Source organism: Coturnix japonica, chromosome 7 (genome assembly GCF_001577835.2).
Source record: "Coturnix japonica isolate 7356 chromosome 7, Coturnix japonica 2.1, whole genome shotgun sequence".
Taxonomy (NCBI): Eukaryota; Metazoa; Chordata; class Aves; order Galliformes; family Phasianidae; genus Coturnix; species Coturnix japonica.
Window position 1 is genome coordinate 6,433,032 of NC_029522.1, and position 22,269 is coordinate 6,455,300.

General features: G+C 46.8%; 1 protein-coding gene across 46 annotated transcripts in view; it reads left to right on the top strand.

Annotated features, from left to right (window-relative positions):
• The window catches only part of MAP2 (microtubule associated protein 2), a 186,503-nt gene that overhangs the window by 113,364 nt on the left and 50,870 nt on the right, over positions 1-22,269 (top strand). For all 46 annotated transcript variants that reach the window (XM_015867896.2, XM_015867902.2, XM_015867908.2 and 43 more), the window contains one exon: positions 11,545-11,830. In XM_015867896.2, the coding sequence (XP_015723382.1) occupies positions 11,569-11,830 (262 nt within the window). In that variant the 5' untranslated portion in view covers positions 11,545-11,568. The remainder of the gene's footprint in view (positions 1-11,544; positions 11,831-22,269) is intronic.

Consider the following 22,269-nt stretch of genomic DNA (forward strand, 5'->3'; position numbering starts at 1 on the left):
CATGTCCTTATGTTTTTTGTAATAGGGAGTAGAGACAGCAATGAGATAAGAGCTAAATGGAGAGAGCTGGTTCCACAGTGACTTCCCGTCACAGTTGTGTGAATTTAGTATTGATATAAAGAAGCCTTCTATTTAAAAACATGTTTTCTCAATAGTCACTTCTTGCGTGGAAAAAGGAAGAATGCCACCCCCACTTCAGAAGCTGCAAATAGCAATGAGCAATGCTCCTTGGAAGCCGTACAACAGAGTATAGGGCAGTATATTCTTCAAAGCAGCATACAGTTTGAATGGTTGGTGTTTGAATTATCTACTGTATCTTTTAAATGGTAATTTTTTGTGCTTGATCGTGGGTCTGTGCCAAGTATAATGATGTGGGTATTGTAGTCTTTATTAACCAGATGTTAACAATTCCCATTTTGCCAAGTACAGCCCCTCTAAAATGCTCAGAAATGCAAAGTCAACTGAAATAACAAGGATTGCCGTTTAGGAGCTCCTCCCATCCCAAATCCTTCTGTATCAAGTAAGGTGCTTTTTTGAAGGACAAGTAACGATTTGCTTCAAGAAAAATCTCCTGACGTCTGTAATATTCCCAGAGAACACTGACAGAGCAGCAGAGTAAATCCGTTCTGGAAGTCTCTGCTGATTGGCGTGCACACAGTGGGGTTTGATCTGAGCCGTGCTTCCGGAAAAGGAGCTTTAGGGTTTTATTCTTTCTTCTGGTTTGTGCTGCAGCCTCATTCATATAAATGCTTTTGCAAATTGGGAACTGTTATAAGGGCAGCAGAAGAATCCTTTATGTAATATTTAGGTATTTTATTAAAAAAAAAAAAAAAAGTGGGACGGAGGAGGCTTTTCATCATCTCGCTGTTGCAGACAGTGCATAATGTGGGGTACCAGCAGTGCTGGGATCTACCTCAATATCCTACTCTTGAAGAAGGCCCCAGCTCAGCCAGATGGCGTGCAGAAGGCATGTATGGGGTAAGAGGAGGCTTTCAGGATGCGTGAGCTGATGGAGGAACCTCAGTGCCTTCCCCAGGGTTTCTGTTCTTGAGAGTTTCACACTGATGGCAGTGCTATTCCAGATCCACGTGGGGCTAAACCTGAGCATCTGCACCCCTGCATCTGAGAGTGGGTGGGAGAGGAATGAGGCCTAAGAGGGGAGCCAGCTATTGGGCCAGTTGTTTTGGTCTATTGCTAAACCTAGCATCTATTTCTTTGTGGGTATGTCTTAACAGCTTGGTAAAGGTGCTTTGCATTTGACAAGAGTGTTCTTTTGTACTGCATGGTCTGTCTTGATGATGAGCAAATACTGACTGCTGCTTGCCTCAGAAACAGGAGGCAAGGAGACATCTGGACTGAGAAGTGGGGGTGCCCAGCTGTTTTGAACACCATCTCTCTCTCTCTCTCTGGGTAGTGCTGATCCTTGAGCAGTCAGGAAACAGTCTGATTTTTGGGCCACAGCCTGGGCCAGATCACTGCGAGTCCTGTTGTGCTTTTGAGACAGTCCTTGGGGTGAGTTCCTTGCTGTCTGTTGCTCAGTAGCAATGCACTGAGGGAAGAAGGGAGGGTAGAGGACGCACGAGGTACCCCTTTGTGTGGCTGAACCCTGCTTGGGAAGGGCAGCTTGGGCTCAGACATGTAGTGTTTGCCCTTTTTCCCCTCTGGTAGTTTGGCTTATTGTGCTTTCTTAGGCAGAAGTGGTTTTGAAGGTGGCGGGTGCGTGGGGGAAGGTGAGGATGGATGAGCAACATGATGGAGGCAAGTTGCAGGGAATGAACTGGATAATAAGTTCAGGAAGGAAAACTGGATGTTAATTAACAGAGGAATGAGGAAAATGCTTATTGGGGTGAAAGCTGCAGGAGGCAGCTTTTAAAAGCATCCCTTTTCCCATCAAATGTGATGGAATTTCACAGCTCCCTGCTGAGCATCGCAGTGTTTAACAGACTATAAAGGAAAATACACTGTATGACACAGACTGTATTACACTGTAAATGAAAAACACCTATTACGCAGCCAGGCGCTGGCAAATGAACAGCTTTGTTGGCCTTAGAAGTTTCTAGCTGAAACACCAGCTCACAGCCCAGGCACATGTTCTTCCATGTGTTCTGCCCTCTGCTGATGCAGCAAAACCAAGCCCTGTAACTACGCCCTGCCACTTGGAAGGGGCTGGTTCACCAGCTGAAGAAAGAGGGTGCTCATTTTCAACCTGTCCTGCAGAATCAACTTGACCTCCTTGTGCTAAAAATCTGCAGACAGTGCGCTGTGACACTGAGCTCATGGTTAGGTTGGGAACAAGCAGCAGGATGAGCTGAGAACCGTGTCTGTGGAAGAAGGACGTGAGGACATGGGAAGACAGATGGCCCTTCCAGAAGGACCTGGCGATGTATCCTGAGCTGCCACTTGTAAGTGGTCTCATGAGATACTAAATGTAAATATTTTATAGATGAAATGCTTGGAGCTGCAGCAGCATAAGCAGTCTTGTATGTTTTCATTTAGGGCAAGCAGTCTGAAACACATGCCCCACTGCCGACCTCAGCTCTGACCCAGAGGGGCTGTCTCTGGCTGAAAAGATGATTCATTCACTCTGCTAGCAGGGCAGAATGAATAGGCAGCGTTCAGTCTGCAGGACGCTGATCGCTTGGGATTCCCTCAAAATTTAGGTCTGACATGACTGGGTCAGTAACCACGCGCCTTTGTTCCCATCTCCTTGAACAGAAACGTCTCTTTGCATCCTTCAGTGGTTCCCACAAATCAGGTCGATTTTTATGGCTTGCTAATTATTACTGCTAGACTTCTGCTGAGCTTCAGGATGAAAAGAAGAGAATTGGTGGAAGCTCAGGGCACAAAACTTACAGAATGAATCACTGTCTATCTGGCAGCAAGGAAATCTAGCTATGGCAGCCACTTAGATATAGACATCTGTATAGCTCTGAACTTTGTTTGGGACTGGGAAGTTTTGCACTGCTCTTGTTGGCAGAGAAGTCCTGCTAGATGCACTGTTGCTCCTTGTGGAGAGAGGGTTTGTTTGCTTACTCATCTTCCCTTTGCTGCACACCTTTATAGAGCGCCATCCAATTCCCTTCTTTCTCAGGATAAGGAGCCCCAGCCTGTTTAGTCATTCCTCGCACAGAGGCTTCTCTGGATCTTTAATCATCCTGGTTGCACACTCTGCACCATTTCCGGGTCGCCTGTGCCTTGTTTGTGATTAATACTTAATGCCTTCAGACACTGCAAACCAGCATCAGCGTTAGTGCTGCTGAAAGACTGCAGCAGAAGGAATCCAGGGAAATTCAGAAGTGGCCTCAGTTGTTGTGTGTTAGATCCTGGGTCTCTGTCAAATGAGATATCAGGAGCACCTGAACACATAAATGCTTTTGTGAATTTTCCATGTCCCTTTTCTGCGTGCCCCATCTCCCGTTGTGCCTTTTGTGTGCTGTTGAACGTTTAATGGAGTTTTCTGCCTGTAGTGCACAGAAGAGCTGCTTCAAGAGAGGTTACTCCCCTTGTCCAGAAAATGACCTTGAAGGCATCCTTGCTTGTGCTGCCTTGAAGGAAAGTGATCCAGATCCTCATAGGCATGAAGGCACATGGCCATGATGGAAACCAGCAGGGCTGTGTTACGTGGTGGTGACTAAGTCTGTTGAGAACGTGCTGATGTGACACTGAAACTCAGTGGAGCTTCTTGCCTTTACATGTCGAGCAGCTCGTGCTGGCCACTGCTTGTGGCAGGAGTCTAGGCTGGATGTTCTGATTGGAGATGGCAAATCCAGGCTCCCTTCCTTTTCCTCCTGGCTGCCTGTTTATATTAAAACAACACACATTCAGCCCCATGGCTTTGTTTTTTCCAGACTTTTCCCTCAGTCACTGAATTTGTTCATCAGTCCCATCTTATCGTTCTTGACACACATTTACTTCATGCAGCACAACCTTCTTGCCCTTCCCTACTCCTGGCCCTGGGCTCACTCCTTGCCTCCCACAGAACTCATTCTTTCCTTCTCTTATCCCAGGAGAGCACCTCTCACTTCACACATATACGTCAGCCCATTGGCGCGGGGTGGGAAGATACTGGGTGGCAGCAGAAGAAGGTTAAAGCCAACCTGTAGCAAGAATCAAGTGATTGCATGCACCCATGGGAGGTGGGGGAGGAAAAGAGCCTCCGAAATAGGACTTGCTGTCACAGCAAAGGCCTACAATTAAGATTTTAGAAAGCTTGGATGACTCAGTGAGTTGGTTCTGCCTTATGCATTAATACTTTAATTTTCTTAGCACCACCCCCCCCAAAAAAAAGTAAATTCAAAATTGAAGAAATCTTTCTAGCTAAAATACAAGCCAGGGCATATAAACTCCTGTTTCTGCTTGAATGCATATTTCAGGGTCTTAAATCAAGTCCCTCCAATGGGAAAAAAATACCTTTGAAATCAAGGGCTGCAAACAGCTTCTGTGCTGCCGGGTTCCTTGCTGTGTTCTCCCTGCCTTCCATCCCCTGTGCCTGAGCACAGTGGGGAGTGACTGCTTCATTTCTTTTGTAGGCAGTAGGGTTGGTTGAGTTACAATTTGGCAGGGAAAAGCTTTCACGTGACAATGTTGTATCCCAAATATTGTGATTTCACCCTCTGGAGTCTTTCAAGAGCACAAAAGATTTCTGGGTATTCTCATTTCCAGGTAGTGAGAGAATATCTTATTTGCCTGGATGTGCAGCCATGGTCATACAAGTGGGGGCTGCATGTGGGTGGACAGCATGTTTTTAAGTCAGGCAAGCATGAGAGCGTATTTAAGTTAATACAAGTGTTCTGTTTATAATATTATTATTAGGAAATAGTTTGAAGAGGTGAAATAATCCTACTGCTTTGGTGGGATCGGGGTTTTGCAGCACAGCAATCCACCACTCAGGCATTTTGTGGGAAAGTTCTAGCACTAACTGCCGCATGCCAAGCTTGCTGTAAATAACCTTTCCCCCCAGCGGTTTTATGAGCCTTCATCTCCTCATTTCTGCTTATTTATTTATTTACAGTTAGCTGTTTTGTGCTGCATGTGAAAGCATTGGCTTCTGTGTTGGGTTTCTGGGCCTCTACCTATAAGGTTTTCTAACCACGAAACTGAGAATGAAAGATGCTTAGAGGAGCCTGGGTAGAGGGGGCCCAGAACAAGCTTTCTGCTGTCCGCTGCTCTTTTTCAGCATGAACAAGCAGCGTCTCTGCTAGACAGTAAGATGTTCCCGCTTCCCTGGTGTGCCTGGCGTGATTGCCTGGTGTGTCTGAGCACTGTGGAGCTAAGCACCCTCAGCATTAACCTGCTGCTCCTGACCTGGGGAGACAACCTTCTTCAAATGAGCAAGTGTTGCTGAAACCGTCCTTATCTCTTACCACTTTAATACTTCATTTCCATGTCAGAGTCCAGCTTGTTCAGCGCATGGAAGGACAAGTAAGCTGGGATGGTGACCAAATCAGGCAGTCATCCCATGGAGATGGCCCTGGGGGCCGTGCAAAAGCTGTGCTGCTGAATCTTGCTTGTGGGCTGCTTCTCCTGCGTATGTTTTTAGGGAAGAGCCTGCCTGAAATTGCCTCGAGCCTCCTGCTTAGCATTTCTACTAGGTGACGTGACAGTGCTCCCAAAGATAGCATCCGGGTATTTCAGAGATGGTGCTGTAGCAGGGCTGGAATTAGTTGTGTGAGTTAGGTGAGAGCTCTGGAAAATCAAAAACACAGCCACGTTTGTAGAGGCAGCGTTTCTTTTTCTAATTAAAAGCTCACAGAGTAAAGCTGAGATAGTATGCAAACCTGTCACATCTAGTGAGGTCGTAGTGAAAGAACAAAGGGATGTCAGAGTAATTCATATATGTGGTGAAGGAAGAGCCCCACCAGCGCAGGTAGGGAGCTTGTTGTGGGTAAGTCAGGTTGCTGCTCTGTGAGTTTCTGCTCAGAATTAGCGGTGTGGCACCTCCCTGCTGAACGGGCTGGTTCACATCGCAGGTTGCAGAGCTGTCCTGAATGGAGACTGTGTGTCATGTATGAGCGTAATTAATTACATTCTTCACTACCTAATTTGATCTGTCATCCATCACCGAGTCTCTTGAGAGAAGAGATGCAACATCACATCAAAGTGTCTTAGCAAGGTCGATGTGGGGAAGAGAGAAATCTTGCAAAGTGGCACTCCAGCCTTTTTGTGGGCTGCTTTAAGTGTGGCAGTGTGAGCTGAGAGTGAGGGCAGCACGCAGCTGTTAGCCAGCTTGTGTCAGCCATAGCAAGTCCATGGCGTGTTGGTGCTACCAAGGGTCAGAAGGCAGCGAGCTTTAAAATCATCTCCTTAACCTAATGATTTCAGCTGGCCTTCCAGCTTTTGCAGACTCATGTTATGTATGGCAAACCTTTTATAAGTGCTTCAATAGCAAAAGGCTGTAAAGATACAAATAAACACTCAAGTTGTTGAGGCAAGTGCTTGTTTCATTGTCTCATCCTAAAAACTGCAGCACTGTGCAGGATTTAAAACCCAGCGCGACTTGTACTCCTTGGTGTTGGCAGCTCTGCCAACTGCTCGTGCCTCCTTATTGCTTTCACTGTCCTTTGCATGGAGGGGATTTCTTAGCAATAACTTGGTGCCTTATTTCTTGCTGCAGAAATCACTTGTAGTTGTCATGGTGCTGTTGTTATGGTTACATCTCCTTCACCAGCTGAAGTGCCTCTCCTCTCTCCTGCAGGAAGCAATTATGACTGGTGGTAGATGTTTGTGTGTGAGTGTATTTGATGAATGGCAAATCGTGAAAAAATGCAGCTTTGTGGATGGAAACTGTCGGAAAGGGGTGGTGTTGGAACAGGAAGGAGTGGGCAGGGAATCATGGAGCTTTTTAACTAGGGCTGAGCCCTACGGTGGATAGATGGTGTTTTGGAAGGCAGAAGCAGTTAGTAGTGTTTCGTAATTGTGAGAGGTGCCTGGTTTTAAGTTTCTGATGCCTGAGAGAGTTTGAGCAGCCCCTGGGTGTAGGGGTGATGCCGTGTGCTGAGTGCTGTGCAGGGCAGCAGACAGTGGCTGGCTGACATGGCAGCTCTGCTTTTCTGCAGCTTGGGAGCATTGGAAGCTTCCCCAGCAAGGAAGGGCCGTGTCTAGCAGGAGTGTCTGCTGGGAGGCTCCTCCTCATCCGTTTACCTATTCCTACTCTGCAGTAGGATGGACCCACGTGCTGCCAAAAGAAATGCAGGTCAGGCTGTGCTGTGCTGCAGAGAGAAGACAGCCGATTTAAGTAGCTCTTCACATAGACCTTTAGACATTCCCATCCACAAGGAAATCCTGGGACATGGTCAGGAGCTTGCAGTGAGAGCAGAGTGTGACTGCCTGGACCCCAGTCCCTCCCAGTGCTGTTCCCACCCCACCACAGAAATTCAGATAGATCCCCATATCCCCAGGAAGCACATGGTCTGCATCGCTGGTGGAGGTCTGCTTGGCTGCTCTGGGGACAGGAGCTTCCTTCATTTCAGTGCTGGTAAGGATGCAGTTCCCAGTACATTTTCCTGCCCTTTCTGCAGCGAGCTGCCTTTGTTCTGCTTGTGATCCAGGCACCATTCTTGGTTTCTCATCAGTTTTGTAACTCGGAGTATGATCAAAGAATTACTTACAGGATCTTCTACAAAAAATACGTGGCTGTTGACTATTGGTTTGCAATAGCATGGAAGAGCCGTTAAAACCCAGATGCTAATACCGGTATGCATAGATGAACGCTGCTTGCATTTTTAACAGCCACGAGGTGGTATTTAAGAGGATTGTCTTGCTCTTGTCTAGAAAGAGCGGTCTAGCTGCAAGCTGATAACTCAGGTGGTGGACAAGGAAGAAATAAATCGTATTTGTTACAAATTACCAGAGAAACCTATTTGTCCTTTATTAAGCTTCAGAGGCAGAGCGGCTCCAATTGAGAGGAGCATGTAATTCTGTCTCTTAATACGTTCTGTTACCAGAATTATGGTACTTAGGCACTCAACATCACCTGGTGACTTTTGCTAATTGCCTGGCAGCTTGCAGAGCATGACCAAACACTGTAGGTATGAGGACTAACACACAGAATCCATTTGCTGTCTGCTCTGTGTGAAGCACACTGCTCACGTCTGAAAGGAGCTCAGTTAGAGAAAGAATGCACACTTACTGAAATGCAAGGGTGAGATTTGGGGACAGATCTCTCTGTGTGTTTGTGGCATCTAAGCATTCATCCCCTTATTTTCTAATTACCTGGAGATTCCACTTAGAACGGTAGCCCTAACAATGTTTGTGTCCTACGCATGAAAGCCAAGGCTGAGTTTTTGGTGTGGCAGGGGTTGGCTGCTGTTTGCCCACTTTCTGGCTCTTATTCTTACTGCTTCCTCCTGATCCTCAATGACTTTCCTCTGCTTCTCCAGGCAGAGCTGTCAGTGAGGTACGTCCCCTTGGGGCCTTTTAATCCATACTGCTTGCTACTTGGTATTCAGACACAACACCCTCATTGGCCTGCTGGCACATGGACCTGAATTAAAGGTTTTCTCTGGTAAGGTATCTATCAGTCTGAGCTAGATCACACCCCCCAGGAAAGCAAGGACTTTGCAAAATCCTTCAGTATTGGCCTGATTCTGTTCTCTTAAAAAGTGAATTTCATAGCAAATTCATCCGCTTACGTGCCAAGGCAATATTAGTGTAATGCTAAGATGATTCCACAAGATGAACTCAGAAAATGTGTAGAAGGACAGCTAGCATGGCAGGATGTCTAAATCAGCATTATCTGGAGCTTTGTGAGTCGTGCTGTCATGGCGTGTTACTGTGGCTGATTTGTTGCATGTTGAGTTCAAAGCAATTGGGCTGCGTTCAACCCAGCCAAAGCAGCAGGAGCCGCTGTCACGTACAGGAGTGTTTGGGTTAAGAAATACACGTCTGTAAGAAGAGGAGGTTACTGCAAAGTTGGACTGCAGGTTCCCCATGAGATTTGTCCCTCTGTCGTAATTCCAAGTTGTTTAAGCATTTTCTTTCTCTCTACAGCTCCCAAATGTCTGAAAAGGAAGTGGGAATTAGTTTTTACAACCACTTCTGCTACAAGCTATTAGCTTAGAAGGCAGGATGTCCACTTCAGATCAATAAGGCTGTCCCCTGTGCACCGTGCAAGTTACAAGGACGTGAATTGAAGGTCCATGAAGTGTCTTGTCACTGCAGCTGCTGGCAGTTGTGGTGGAGCACGGGCACTCCAGCCAGCCCTGCCGTCCTGCAGCCTGCCATCTCCAGGTTGTTTTAACTGAGGCAATGTGACGTTCTGAGAGGAGCCTGTTCCTCCATTTCTGATACTACTTGAAAGCCTTTATCACAGCTGATACAAAAAGAAAGAAAACCGTAGTGGAAAGGGGAAATATGCTTCCCTAAGTACTGTGTTTCCCTTGAACTGCTTAAGCTATTCCAGATTTCTTCTTTTTAGATACATAATGCTACTTGAATGCTGCCATAATATTTGTCCATTCCTGCTGTTTCTGTGTCAATCTTTACGTTGCCCGATTAGTTTAAGCTCCTGGTATGCTGATTAAATGACAGAAAAACAACTAACCTGGTGGTGAGAGGCACACCTGTGTGTGCTGGCTGCGAACCTGAGCTGTGTTGCAGATACTCACTGTTGAATTGCTGAGCACAAAGATGCTTTGTGTGACTCACTTGCACTGTTTCTTCTATCATTATAAACTCCGAGAGCACTTGATGAATAACAGGGAGTCAAGAATGAATTCATCCATGTTTCACTTTGTAACCATCTATTATAATTACTGAGCCAAGCTCTGCCTCCAGATACACACAGCTCTCATTGAAGCCTGCCCACTGTATTTATTTTTAAAGATAAAAGCACTTCTGTTAGTTTCACAGAGGACTTCTGTGACATGGTCCATTGTAAAGCTGTGAATATCCTTCTTCAAGAGCTCGCAGTGGGGTGGGGAGCATCTGCCTGGAACAGGGCACTTGAGAGATAACAGCCTCTGAGCTGTGATGGTGGGGTACCACAGCTACCTCCATCCAAATGGGTTTTAGAAGCACGTTACCCCATGCTCGTGCCTTATTCGCCATGAAGGCTGTGGGTTTCTCTCATGTGTGACCCAGGGCTGAGCTGGAATGCTGGTGGGTAGGTTCGTGCAGTTCTTGGAGTGCACAACGCACTGCACTGGTGAAGAGAAAGTTGAACATGGATTGGGGTGGGTTGGTTGGTTTGTTTTCTGAGCTTTTTGAAAGGAAAAGATGGAAAAAAGATTTGTAGATGGAAATCTTGCCCTGTTTTCCTAGAGCAGGCTTTGCTCAGCCCTCAGAGTATGTTTATGGTGGTTATGGCCAATGGAGATGCATCTCAGGGCCACTGAGCCTTGTGACACTGCTCAGTTATCAACTGTGAATAATTATCAGTCAAGCAGTGATAGTATTCCATTGTGTTCAGATGCTTTCTGCAAGCTGACCTGGCTCCTTGGAAATCGTTGTTCCTTTGTGATAAGTTTCTTAACGCAGTGCCCTCAGAACATGTGCACTGTGCAGTTCTCTGCCTTCTCTGGACTGCTCAGCCTTTTGTGACACGTGGCTGCTTGACTGAGTTCAGCTGATTGCTTTTAGATGCTATTTTTCTTCCAGGAAGAAAGAATTGCAAGGCCTGCTGGATTTTGCTTCAGTGTTGCTGACTTGGGTCAAGTCTTTCATTCCCTGGAGTCACCTTATTATCAAAACACAGCTTACTGTAATGCTGCCTTCCTAGGCTTAACCTACTGGGCTGTTTTTCCACAAGGCACAGCCCCAGCCTGCGGCTCATGCGGTAGCTTCTTTTTCTGGCATGGACTAATTAACAGGAGTGAAATACATGTGTAGTAGCAAATAATGGTTAGTTTTGTTTATGTATAAATACTGATAGTCATTGGAGAATGCAAATGACTCTATGGGAAACAAATGTCTCCCACGCACTATTTTGGACAAAAGGGAGTGGATGTGATTGCACACCCAACTACAAGCAAGAGGGGTGTGCACAGGTTCAGGCAGTGCATACGGTGGGGACCCAGTGCATGTTGACTCTGCCATGGCTCACAGCAGGCTGCATGTGCTGTAGAGGGCGAATCTTGTAGCTGAAGAGCTCCCTGCTCTGCAAAAGCCAAGTTCTCAACTGCTTCTGCAACAAAAATGTTTACAGTGGCTTCACATCTTTAAACTGTTATTGCTTTCCCCGTATCACCCAGGAAGATGTCATTGCCATCTGATGCTGATTTACATCTCATTAATTGGGTCAACATTTCAATGTAATTAACGAGTTAAAATCAGATTAACAGAAGAGCAGCCCCCAAGAAACTAGTGCTAATAATTGCAAGGCACCTGGGAGCCAGGGAGGATTTGACCCATAACTCTGATCACTTGTGGTTTCTTTTGGTTTCCAAGCAAGTTCACTTGCAGCTGGGCCAGGCAAGAATGTGCTTGTTCATTTAAGCCTTCTCTCGTTTGCAGGACAAGAGTTTCTGGTACCAACCCTGTGCTGCACCTGTTGGCTGGGTGTAGTCCTCCACTTGGCTCTGATCTCTCCTGCTAATGTCGTTACAGGACAAGAGGTGAAGGAGAATAGAAATGGCAGAGGATAGGAAAGATGAAGCCAAGGCACCACACTGGACTTCGGGTCAGCTAACAGAGGCTGCTTCACACCCACACTCACCTGAAATTAAGGAACAAGGCGCCGCGGGTGCCGGACTGGTCAGAAGTGCCAATGGGTTTCCCTACCAAGAGGGCGAGGAGCCTGGGCTGGGCAGCCGGGAGCAGCCGGGGACGTATGCTCGCAGCAAAGAGAATGGAATCAATGGAGAGCTGTCGGCAGGGGACAGAGAGACAGCAGGTAATGTGCCCTCGTGCTTTGCAGCTGGGCCAGGGCTTTGCTGCCCGTGGGAGGACATCTGCCGGGGGTGAGAGAACGGGCTGGGGCAGAGAAGCTGCTCAGGGCTGGCAGCAGGAAGCTGCTGAGCTGTTGTGTGCTGATAGCACCTTGCTTTTGTGTGTGTGCATGCACAAAGGAAGGGTGGTCTCTGCTGTTACAGCTCACAAGTAATAACACCTTCAGTACGTCCACCAACTATCTGCAGGACAACACATCCCTCAGCCTGACCATAAATACTGCAATTCAGTGTCAGCATTTACTGGCCATTCCCTAGGCAGATTTCACAGGATACCTGCTGAGGTTTTGTTTATTTGTAAACTATGTTAGGATTTTAGCATTCTGCTTGTTTGGGGAGGGAGGGAAAGGAGTGAAGTGTGACTGTGTAAAAATGAAATATTCAAAACAAGTTTCCTGCTTTAGAAATAAATGCTAATTCACTCTGTGCACAGTTCCGTCTTTAAACCCCAAGTGCACAGTACAAGGGGAACGTCTCTTGTACAGACAGTAGTGCTGTTGATGCATCCATCCATGCATGCTAAAGAGATCTTTCTAGCTATGTTTGTTGGCTGTTGTCAGCACTTTGAGATACTATCCATAATTTCTCAGCAGCTGGAGAGTTGTAAGGCTCTCAGACCCTCAAGTCATTTCATAAGCATTTCTACTGGAATAAGTATCTGTGCTAAAAGTAAATAGGCTTGGATTTTAAGAGTCTCTTCTTGTGGATAGCCAAAATGGGAAGCCAGCGATAAAAGAAAACCCATGTAAGCATTCAGGTGAACACGTTGTTGGTAGTTGTTTGCAGTGATGATAACAAGATCTCTTTTCTCCATTTTAACCTAACTTTGAACTGTGCTTAGCCAGCAAATAAGCAGGAGCACTCATAGAGGATCTCAGAGGTAAGATGCTGCAGTTGTTCCGGATTGGCTTGAGCTGTGGGAAGATTTGAAAGTGATTTTTCCTTTGCCACTGATGTTTCACAGCACCCTTACACATGGAGAAGTGCTGATTACAGAATGAAGGGGGTTGTCCTCTTCTTTTTTAAAAGTACTCTTCTCAGGTGCTCTTAAGCTGAGTGTCTGAGGGACCTGAATGGTTATCGAGGAATTAGGAGCTAGTGGATGAGCGGACGCAGGAATCCAGTGCTGCCCATCACTGGGTGTCGCAGTGTATTTTCATTTTTCTTTCTGAGATGAAGGATCAAACAGCAAAACAGACCAAAATGAGGTAGCAGGACTGAAGAAATGCACTTGCCAAGGGGGCAAGACTGCTCTTTATCTGTGCGGAGTTTGCTTTGATCAACTCTTTGTAGCCTCATTTCCTCCTCCCCTGCTTTTTCTCACTGTCTGCTTAGATTGCAAGATCTCTGGTGTGGGGACTTACTGTCAATCCATACAGTTATTGCTAAGGAGTCTTATTATAGCTTACTTCATGGCATCTTTTGTTGTCCTTGAACACCAAAAAAAGTCTCTAAAACTGCTTGCATTCACACATGAATTTCTAGTTCTCTGGAAACTCATGTCCTTGAGCTCTGACTTAGAGGACTGTCAATGCAACATAAAGCATACTAGGATACAGAAGATATATTTTTTTTAATCATTTCGCGCTTTTTAAAGGCCAGACCTGTCAGCAGTTTAAGGCGGAAATGGAAAGGGTCATGTTGCCAAAGACATGCTGGTGTTTGCAAGTGAAATATACAGCATCATCAAGCAATTGGATTCAGAATTTGATCTTGAAATCAGTATTGCCATTTGCCACCAAGCTCAGCCATCTTTGCAGCATTGGCTTGTAAACTGTTAGTGCTGTGGGGTGCTCTGTCAGATAGGGCGTTTAAATGTCACTGTGATACACATAATTACCAGTAATACAAATCATGTAATCACTTGTAGTAGCTTGCTGACTCCAAACAGATGAGGAGAAAATGCACAGGAAGCCGAGTTCGACTGAGATAATTGAGCTAGACTGTGGGTTTGTGTGGATTTACAGGAGTTTTATTTTCTCTGGTGTAAATCCAGAACCACGACCTGGGCTCCTGTAGCTTCTGAGCCTTCGTGTCTGAGCCCATAAACCTCCCCCAGCAGCAACAACAAGCTCATAGGAAGTGTAATACAGGTATAAGCAGCACGTGTCCCTGCTGATCAGAGTTTGGTTGTGTTTTGAGGTATTTCATCCAAGGAAGCTCCTTGGTACTGACTGGCCCATCAGCGAGAATTCTTCCCTGAGGTGGGCAGTGCCTCTCTGCCCTGGGGGCACAGCAGAGCAGCACGGCACCCATTTGCAGGGCTTGTGCTGTAAAATCTGTGGTAAGGGGAGGGTCTGTGTTAGTCACCAGGATGCAGGCACCTCGTGCCAATGCTGATGTAGTGCTGAGGGGTGGTAGTGGGGGAGGAGATTACAGTTCTTGCTAAAACACATTCAGTCCATCACTGCAAGTGACGTTTTTAGGTTTGCACAGTTAAAATTTGCCTTCCTATTTGTGTATTGCCTCTCTTGGCGTCTGTCTAGGAGTTACTGAATCTGACCTCAATTTTGGAGTCCTCTGAATCTGGCTGCTGTGCTGCCTTTGATCGATCTGGCTCTGTATCCCACTGGTAATGGTTGCATTATGAAGGCACATCAATGCCCTCCTTTCAGATGGCCCAGTGGGAGCGGGGATTGTGCCCTGTGTGTGGGCAGGGCAGCCTCGGGGGCTGGGCTGGCATCCTCTGAAGTTGAAGGCAAATAACTTGTGAGAGAAGAGGCCCAGTTTATTGGCATAACGCATAGGAAGTTATTATGGATGTGATATAAAGAAAAGTGGTGAAGCAGCTGTTTCTTTTTATTGTATGTATATATATGTGTCTCTCCATATTTGGGTTGTACTGGCCACCCAGCTCTACCAGCCATGAGACCTGCACTGTTCCCAAGGAGCTCCTGAAGACACATTGCTTTTGGGCAGCTTGCAGCTCTGTGTTGAGTATTAATATGCTCTCCCTGATCCCTCCCTGTTCATACTCGCCTCCCATGCTCATCTGCAGTGTCTTCAGTGAGGATCTTGGAAGTCTTAATGGTGGGGGATAAGAGCTGTAGCTCCTGTCAAGACAAGCATTTTCTTGTCACGTGAGATATGTGCTGCAAAAGAGGCACTGGTTGCTAATCTTCCAAAGCTTGCTCTGACATGGGAAGCTTTGCATTGGACCCCATGGTAGATCAAGGATGTGTTTGACCTGTAACAAAATATGTGTGGCAGCCTTTTCTTTGCTTGCTGAAAAGTCCTGGTCAGCCAATTGGAAGGCAGCGGTGAGGAGCACTACAGATGCACTTCATCGATTTCTGGGAACCAGCAATTCAACACAGTCCATTGTATTTGTCTTGCAAGGAGCATCAAGCTGAAAAGGTTTGTTTTTCTATGCTTAAAATGCATTTCTTTTTCTTTTCATTAGCGAAATGATTAATCTGTCAAATTTGTATGATTAGGGGCTGTATTGTTAAGCATCTTCTACAGTGTATCTTGAAGTACAGTGACTCAGCTGACTGAATGCTTTCTTCATTGTACATCAAATGCGTGCTTAGTGTTGCGGGGGTTTGGATTACCCACACAGATATCTGATTATTTTTTGGGGCAGATTAAAGAAAAGCATTTCCTGAAATCCTATTATCAGAGCCTCGGGACAGCGGCTCTGTCCTCATGTCAGTCGATATTAAGGACAGTGACATGTCCTGCATGAATGACAGAGCCCTTCATGAATTGTCTGAGTACCCAGACTGTGTGGGATGCAAAAAGGCTGATGGAGAACTGTAGCAGGCTTCATGACACAGTGCAGAGAACCCGGGTTGGGTGCTCACACGTTGTTTTTCAGAGCCCTTGAGTCATTGGAATGGTGGATGTGGGGGAGGCCAGGACAGATAAATGAGAGGTGATTATTTTTGGAGGCTGGGGAGAGGGGTAGGTTGGTGTGTGTTTGTAAGAGAAATAGGAAGAGAAGAGAGCCCTGGGCCTGCGAAGAGGAATGAACAAGATGCAGCACTGAAGGAAGGCTGGGGGAGGGACCAGACTGTGTGTGGTGAGAGTGAGAAGAGATGTGAGCAGAGCTGGTGAGATGTAAGGTATGAGAGAGCACAGCAGGGACAGGAGGTGTCAAGGAGAGAAGGAAGAGCTGAAGACAAGGACAATAGAAAGTAGTTCATTTTTATCAGTTCATCCTAAGCCAACGCATCGTCTGTGTGACAGCAGATATTGCCCCAGAGAGGAGGGGATGCAGACGGCACAGAATGGCACAGTCTACACAGAACAACCAAGGGGAGAAGCAGGAAGGGGTAATTCATGTTCCAGCCCTTGGTGTAGTTCATCCGAGTTCAGCCATTTGTTTTAGGCTTTGCTGAGCAGACTAAATGAGCATCTGCAACAAATCTGTTCCTGTGACCAACTACTCCTTAAGTAAGTGTATTGAAATAAGCTGCAGAGAATGTCAGCCTGAAAAACCGCCCTGTCATAGTCAGTGAACAGATGAATGGAGATGCTAAGCTCCCTGTAGGTTGGCTGTGCTAAAGAGTCATGGTGATTAGGACTGTGCATGTTTCAAGCTGCCTGCGGTGCATCAGAGAAACAATCTGTATCCCATCATCTTCCATAGCCTTGCCTTGTAACAGTCTGTCTCCAGGTAGAGAGGCTCTTGCTCGTGGTCCTCACCACTGCTGCACTGTCAGAAGGTCCCTGCGACATATACTTCTGCTGGCTCAAGGCACTGAGCCCACCAGGGCAGTGCTGGACCTGCAGTGGTCAGCGCTGGGAGCAGGACTGCTGCACGATGGGTGAAGTCAGCAAGCACAACAGCCTCTCTGTGCTGTAACTGTGCCAAGCGAGTCACCGCTTTGTTCATGTTTTTTCTCCCCTTCCATTGACTTGTTATTTGATCTTCTTTTCCTTTGTTTTCCTTGTCTAAGATACAAGCTAGAACACTCAAACGACGTTGCCAGTAAACATATAAGCGGACCTTTGTACAGAGCCCTTTTCAGTCTTTCTTCCCAACAGCGCTGCTTTGACATAGTTCTTATTGTTTGCCCTTTGGCACTGGCTGCCCTGCTGCTGCCCAAGTCCTTCTGGAGTTACAGGAGACCCCACGAGCTCCCTGACCTCCTGGTCCCAAAAGGTACCTCCCAGCCTGTGTCAGACATGATATCATCAACAAGCACATCTTGAGCAACACATACAAAATGCATAGCAGGATGCACAGTCGGAGCTGATGAAGGATGAACACAAGTGCCTTGCTTGTCATATTTCAGTTGGTGTTTTTGGTTTTTTGCAAGGCTCAAAGGATGGCTCCCATGGGAAAGAAGTTGTTAATGAGGTATTTTGATCTCACATCCTTTGCCCGGGAAATGTGACAGTAATTACTGTGCACCATCACCTTTATCTGTTTAGAGACAGGAAAACATAGCAGGCTTCTGAAACTTTTCTCCTGTATGTTAGAAATAACACGGGTGTCATTTTCTGGGGCAGGTTATTGGAATATTTCAGACGTTCACGGTATGCTGCTGGAGAGAACACAGGCAGAGGCAGCAGAGGCTCTTTGTGGCACTCTTAAAAGATGTTATTTTTACCATTCTCTATTAAGCTTGCTGTAGAGATTCTCCTCAGATGTTCATTTTCTCTGTAGAGGACCAGGAATGAGGCCAGAGGAACTCTGTCTCTCTGATGCATCCCCCAGCTTCTCCCTGGCTCTGGATATTCGGTAGCTACTGCAGACATACTTGCTGTTGTCTCTGAAGCCTCTTCTGTGCCTGGCACCGCTGGTCACTGACTCCACTAGGACACCCCATTTTCTCCAGCAGTAAGCTCTCCAAGGGGCTGGCTCTGCCCTTCCACCTCCTCTTGGGACTTCAGAGATCAGTTGGGCAGTGATTGAAGTGCGGTGTTTGGAGCTGGAGGAGGCTGGTTGCACTTGTGGGCAGTGACACCCAGGGAAGCTCAGCTCCTCTGAAAATGTCAGCCTCTGGGTCAGGTTTATGTATGAAAGCTGTCTCAAACCAGATAAAGAAACACCATTGAAGTCAGCTGCTGCATCTGTGCCACATCAGAGCCAAATCTGGTTAGGAGGCGGCATCAACCAGCGACATCCTTTGTTCTCCCTGTTGTTTCTGACGCACTTTGATGTTTTCTAGTTACGCCATGAGCTTCCTAAGAGGGAACTGCATAAGCAACTGTGCTTCCTTCAGCAGTGAGAGCCAAGCACCAGTGCTGGTGTTGGCTTGGCAACCAGTGCTTGTGATCAGTACCAGCCTTTGAGAGATACAGGGAGCAGCACAGCCACACAGTGCAGTGGCAGCTGCAGTGACATTGTTCCAGCTGCACTGGTAGCTCAGGCTGTGTGCCACCAGCACTGCTCCTGAAGGTGCCTTTTGAAACCATCTGCAGGCATGCTTCAAGGGCTGCGTGGCCAGGACAACTGGAAGGCTGAAGGTCTCATCAGATACAGTCTTGTCAGGAGAAAAGGTGCCACAAGAGGGTGGTGACAGGGCCAGGGCAGGTGGCACTATCTTGTGCAGCGCTGGGGCCACAACCTCTGGACTCAGCCCAGCTCTGTCCTGCACAGAGCTAAAGGCAAAGCATGATAACTCTAATTTAAGTCCAAAAGGAAGCTGTGGGTGTGTGTGTAACCACAGTGGAAGCCTGGGGGACCCGCAGGAGCACCGAGTGATATTTGGCTGTGGGCAGTGTTTGTGACTGCGGCTGGGTGATGGTATCACTGCAGACCATGGCAACGTATAACTTTCCTTTCCAACTTTGCTCCTAGAGCAGGAAGGTTTGCAGGAACATTCATTAACAAACAAGTAAACCTTGTTCTGCAGAGACACAGCCCCTCTTGTTTCAGGCGGAGCTGAAGTGCCAATTTCCCCTCCAAAGTCACCTTGCAAAGGAAGCAGCAGGTTCTCAGGCAGCAGCTGGTAGGTAGATGTTGTTGCCTGGTTTTGAGCCCCCTCACTGTTTGTGCACACAATTGTCAGCCTGCAGGGTCTTGCACACAATGCTCAAGGGCTAAGGTCATTAACCATTACCCCTCTAACTCACATGCCTCACTGTTCCTTTCCTCCCACTTTTTCCATGGCTCATTGCCCTGCCTGGCCTGGATCCCCATAGCCCCAGCAGTCAGGCATCCCTCCTTGCCCCTGCAGGCAGATGTGGCTCAGCCTTGGCAGAGGGAAGGCAGGTACCAGCACATCCTTTACAGAAGTCTGAGGCATGCAAACAGTCTGCTGCCACTACAGCAGGAGTGCCAGGTCTTGCTGGCTCCTTTTTTCTGCGTTGCCATGCCAACTGTTCCCTGTGCTGAGTGAGATCTCTCTTTAAGCTCCGCTGAGAGAAAGTCTGTAGCCTGGGAGCTTATTTAGCATTCAGGAGTGCACAGCCCCTCTGTAACGGTTCTGAGCCACAGCCAGACTGTCTGACAAAGGAAAGGAGCATTTTTCTTTCTTGTTTTCCCTTTTCCTTCAGTGTTTGCTTCTCAAGGTTAAGGGATGTAGGGTAGATGGGGAGAGAGTCTGTGAGCACCATGCTGGGGGGGGCCTCACTGAGTCACAACTGCCATGGAAATGGAAGGGAAATACTACTTTAGGGTGTATTTATGGTGCAAGATGTAAGAATCATATATGTGTGTGTATATATATGTATATATATAATGCAAATTTCTTGGTGCAGTTAACTCTGATTTTAATAACCTGTATTAAAATGGGAAGGCAAAAGGCAGTCTGGATTTTAGTTCAAGCAAGGAGTTCAAATGAAAGATTAGAAGGAAGCTGGGGTTAAAAACCCCATCTTTATCTTCCCTGCTGATTTAAGCTGTGAGGTGAAAATACAGAGCAAGTCATCTCTTCTCATGCAACGTTAACACCCGAGGTTAGGACAGCAGAACCAGCAGCTTGTGCTGGGTTTTCAATTGGGTTATTCCTGTTATGAACAGTTGCTACTGCTCACTTTAAATCATAAAGATAATTAATACAGGTTTGCTTGCGTTTGCCAGCTGAAAGGATGGAAATCAACCTAATGTGGCTGGCATGAGATGGTAAGTGAGCACCGATAATCCATCTCCTGTCCGCACCAGCTGTGAAAAGGTTGGTCTGGAAATTCAAAGCAAGACTCAGAGCGAGTGGGCTGCGAGCTGGTTCCGACTCCATCACTTGTTCCTTGTTCCTCCAAAACTATGGCATTTTCCTGGGCTGTTTTGCAGACTGGCTGCAGAGCAGAACCAGTGGTGCCTGGAAAGCTCATTTTGAGGTGATAGTTTAGAAATGCAGTCTTGTTCTGGGGGCTTTGTTGTTATTGAGGCATTGCTCATGGCATGCAAAAAGGGGAGGAAATTCAAGGCACCCCAACTGCGTAGACAAGGTTGTGAGCCCTTCTGCGCATGGAAAGTACTTGAATTTCAGTTGCATTCAGTCTATGGAAAATAACTATGATATATCATTATCTCCATGTAGGAAAATCTGCTAACTGCTTTCCAGCAAGTCATTTTCACTCAGGGCTGGATCAAATACTTCACAGAAATCAAATTCTCTTGGAGACAGCATACGCTATGGGGAGAGGAAAATAAACCCCAGATATTTCCCTTTTTTTGTTCATGTTTCTTCCCTTGAGATTAACTCACAGCAGCACGCCGCCGATTTGGCACAACTCCCAGCAACCTGTGCAGCCTGCAGCAGTTACAGTGAGGCTTGTTTGCAGCCTGATCCTCCTTCCACACCAGCACGCAGCTGGCAGGTTGGACACACAGCACAGAGGTGCAGTAGTACCGGTGCTGTATGGGTGCACCAGCCCTGCTGACTTAGCAAAGCTGTTTTCCTCCCTGTTTTCAAGAGTAGGAAACAACTTGAGCTGTGCCTGTTGTCTTTTACCCCAAATCAGGGGTCTCTGCCAAATCCAGGGCAATACAACCTGTGCAGGTTGTTGGTGGACTGTGAAAGCAGCTGATCCTTTGCTGCTTTCTCTTCCTTTTTCTGCCAGGCTTTTCCATTTCAGAATATACAGTCCTTCCAAACAGTTGCTCTGCCAGCTCTTTCTTTTTACCCTCTTTTCTCACTAATGTTGCCTCTGGCATTTTATTCCCACATTCTCTCTTTGTACTCCCAGCTATATCCCAGCCACCCCATGCTGCCCCTCTCTGACCTTGAATTTCCATAGCCACCGCTCCTTTTCTTTGCACTTGGGCTCCTCCTCTGCTCACAGACGTCTCCCAGTGGCTGCAGTGACGTGGAGCCTCCTCTCAGCTGTCCCCGCAGCACCACGGCCAGGGATGTGCACATTCTGGGTACCCAAAGATGGAAAAAGTAGAGGTTAGTTCAGAAGGTGCACCGAGTGTGTGCATTCATGTGTATCTGTCGCACCTCCTCTGTGTAAGTGTAGGTGCACATTTCTCTTTGCTCACCCCTCTGTGCAGTGATTGGTGCATAGCTTCCAAGGGCGTGCAGGCAGAGGACAGAAGACATGAGTGGTGATGGGTCAGAGATTCCTGCTTAGAGGAAGCTTTGCATGCATCCTACTGAGGGTACACAGCTCTGCTCTTCACAGTAGGAGAGAGAGGTACTGGTCTGGATACGGGGGGGCAAGCTGCTGGTACATGGCAGGGCTGGCTGGTTATCAGCAGCATGAGCCCTAGGGTCAACAGGGCACCACATCCCTGTGTTCTGTGTGTTACCAGCTCCCCTGATGGCATGAATCAGAACTGTTACATTGGCAGAGTGCTCTTCAGTCACAATAGACAAGGCACAATTAGTAATTCCACTCAGCTCGCGCATGAATTGTTGTTATTTTATTGTTCAGTTCAGCAGTGTTCATACTTGGTTGGTGTTTGTTCTGTTTGTTCACTCTAATATTTTAAAGATTGCAGAAATTACTGTAAAGAGCACTTCAAAAAGGAGCTATAAACAAGCTGTAGGAGACATGTGACCTCCTGCTCTAAGTAGCTGTGAGTTGACTTCTGTGAGTTCTCCCATTTATATTAAAATCTAATTAGCTCTTAAAAGTGTGCTTGTTTCAAATGCCAGCATGCACTGAAGTCCAAAACAAATACTGATTTAAAAGCTAGTTATGTTACCTGTTATGTGTATTTACTCACACGCAAAGGATTAAATATTTAAGGGAACAAGTATTTGCAGAAACTTGGGCTCATTTTTAAAGCATTGCTTTATTGAACTGACATCTGTATGACTCGTTTTAAACACCTTGAAGGTGTGTGTGCGTGCAGGAATGGATCCCTTGGTGCTTTTTTACAGCAGTTGGACAGCATGGCATGGCAGAGGGCTCTGCTTAACGTGCCACGTGTGGTTGGAGCTGGAGGAACACTTAGTGGAGCTTTCAGGGTAGCTCCTGACTTGTGGTGCCAATTTGCCACTTGTGTGCCTTAGAGACATGGATTATGTTCAGCTCTTGC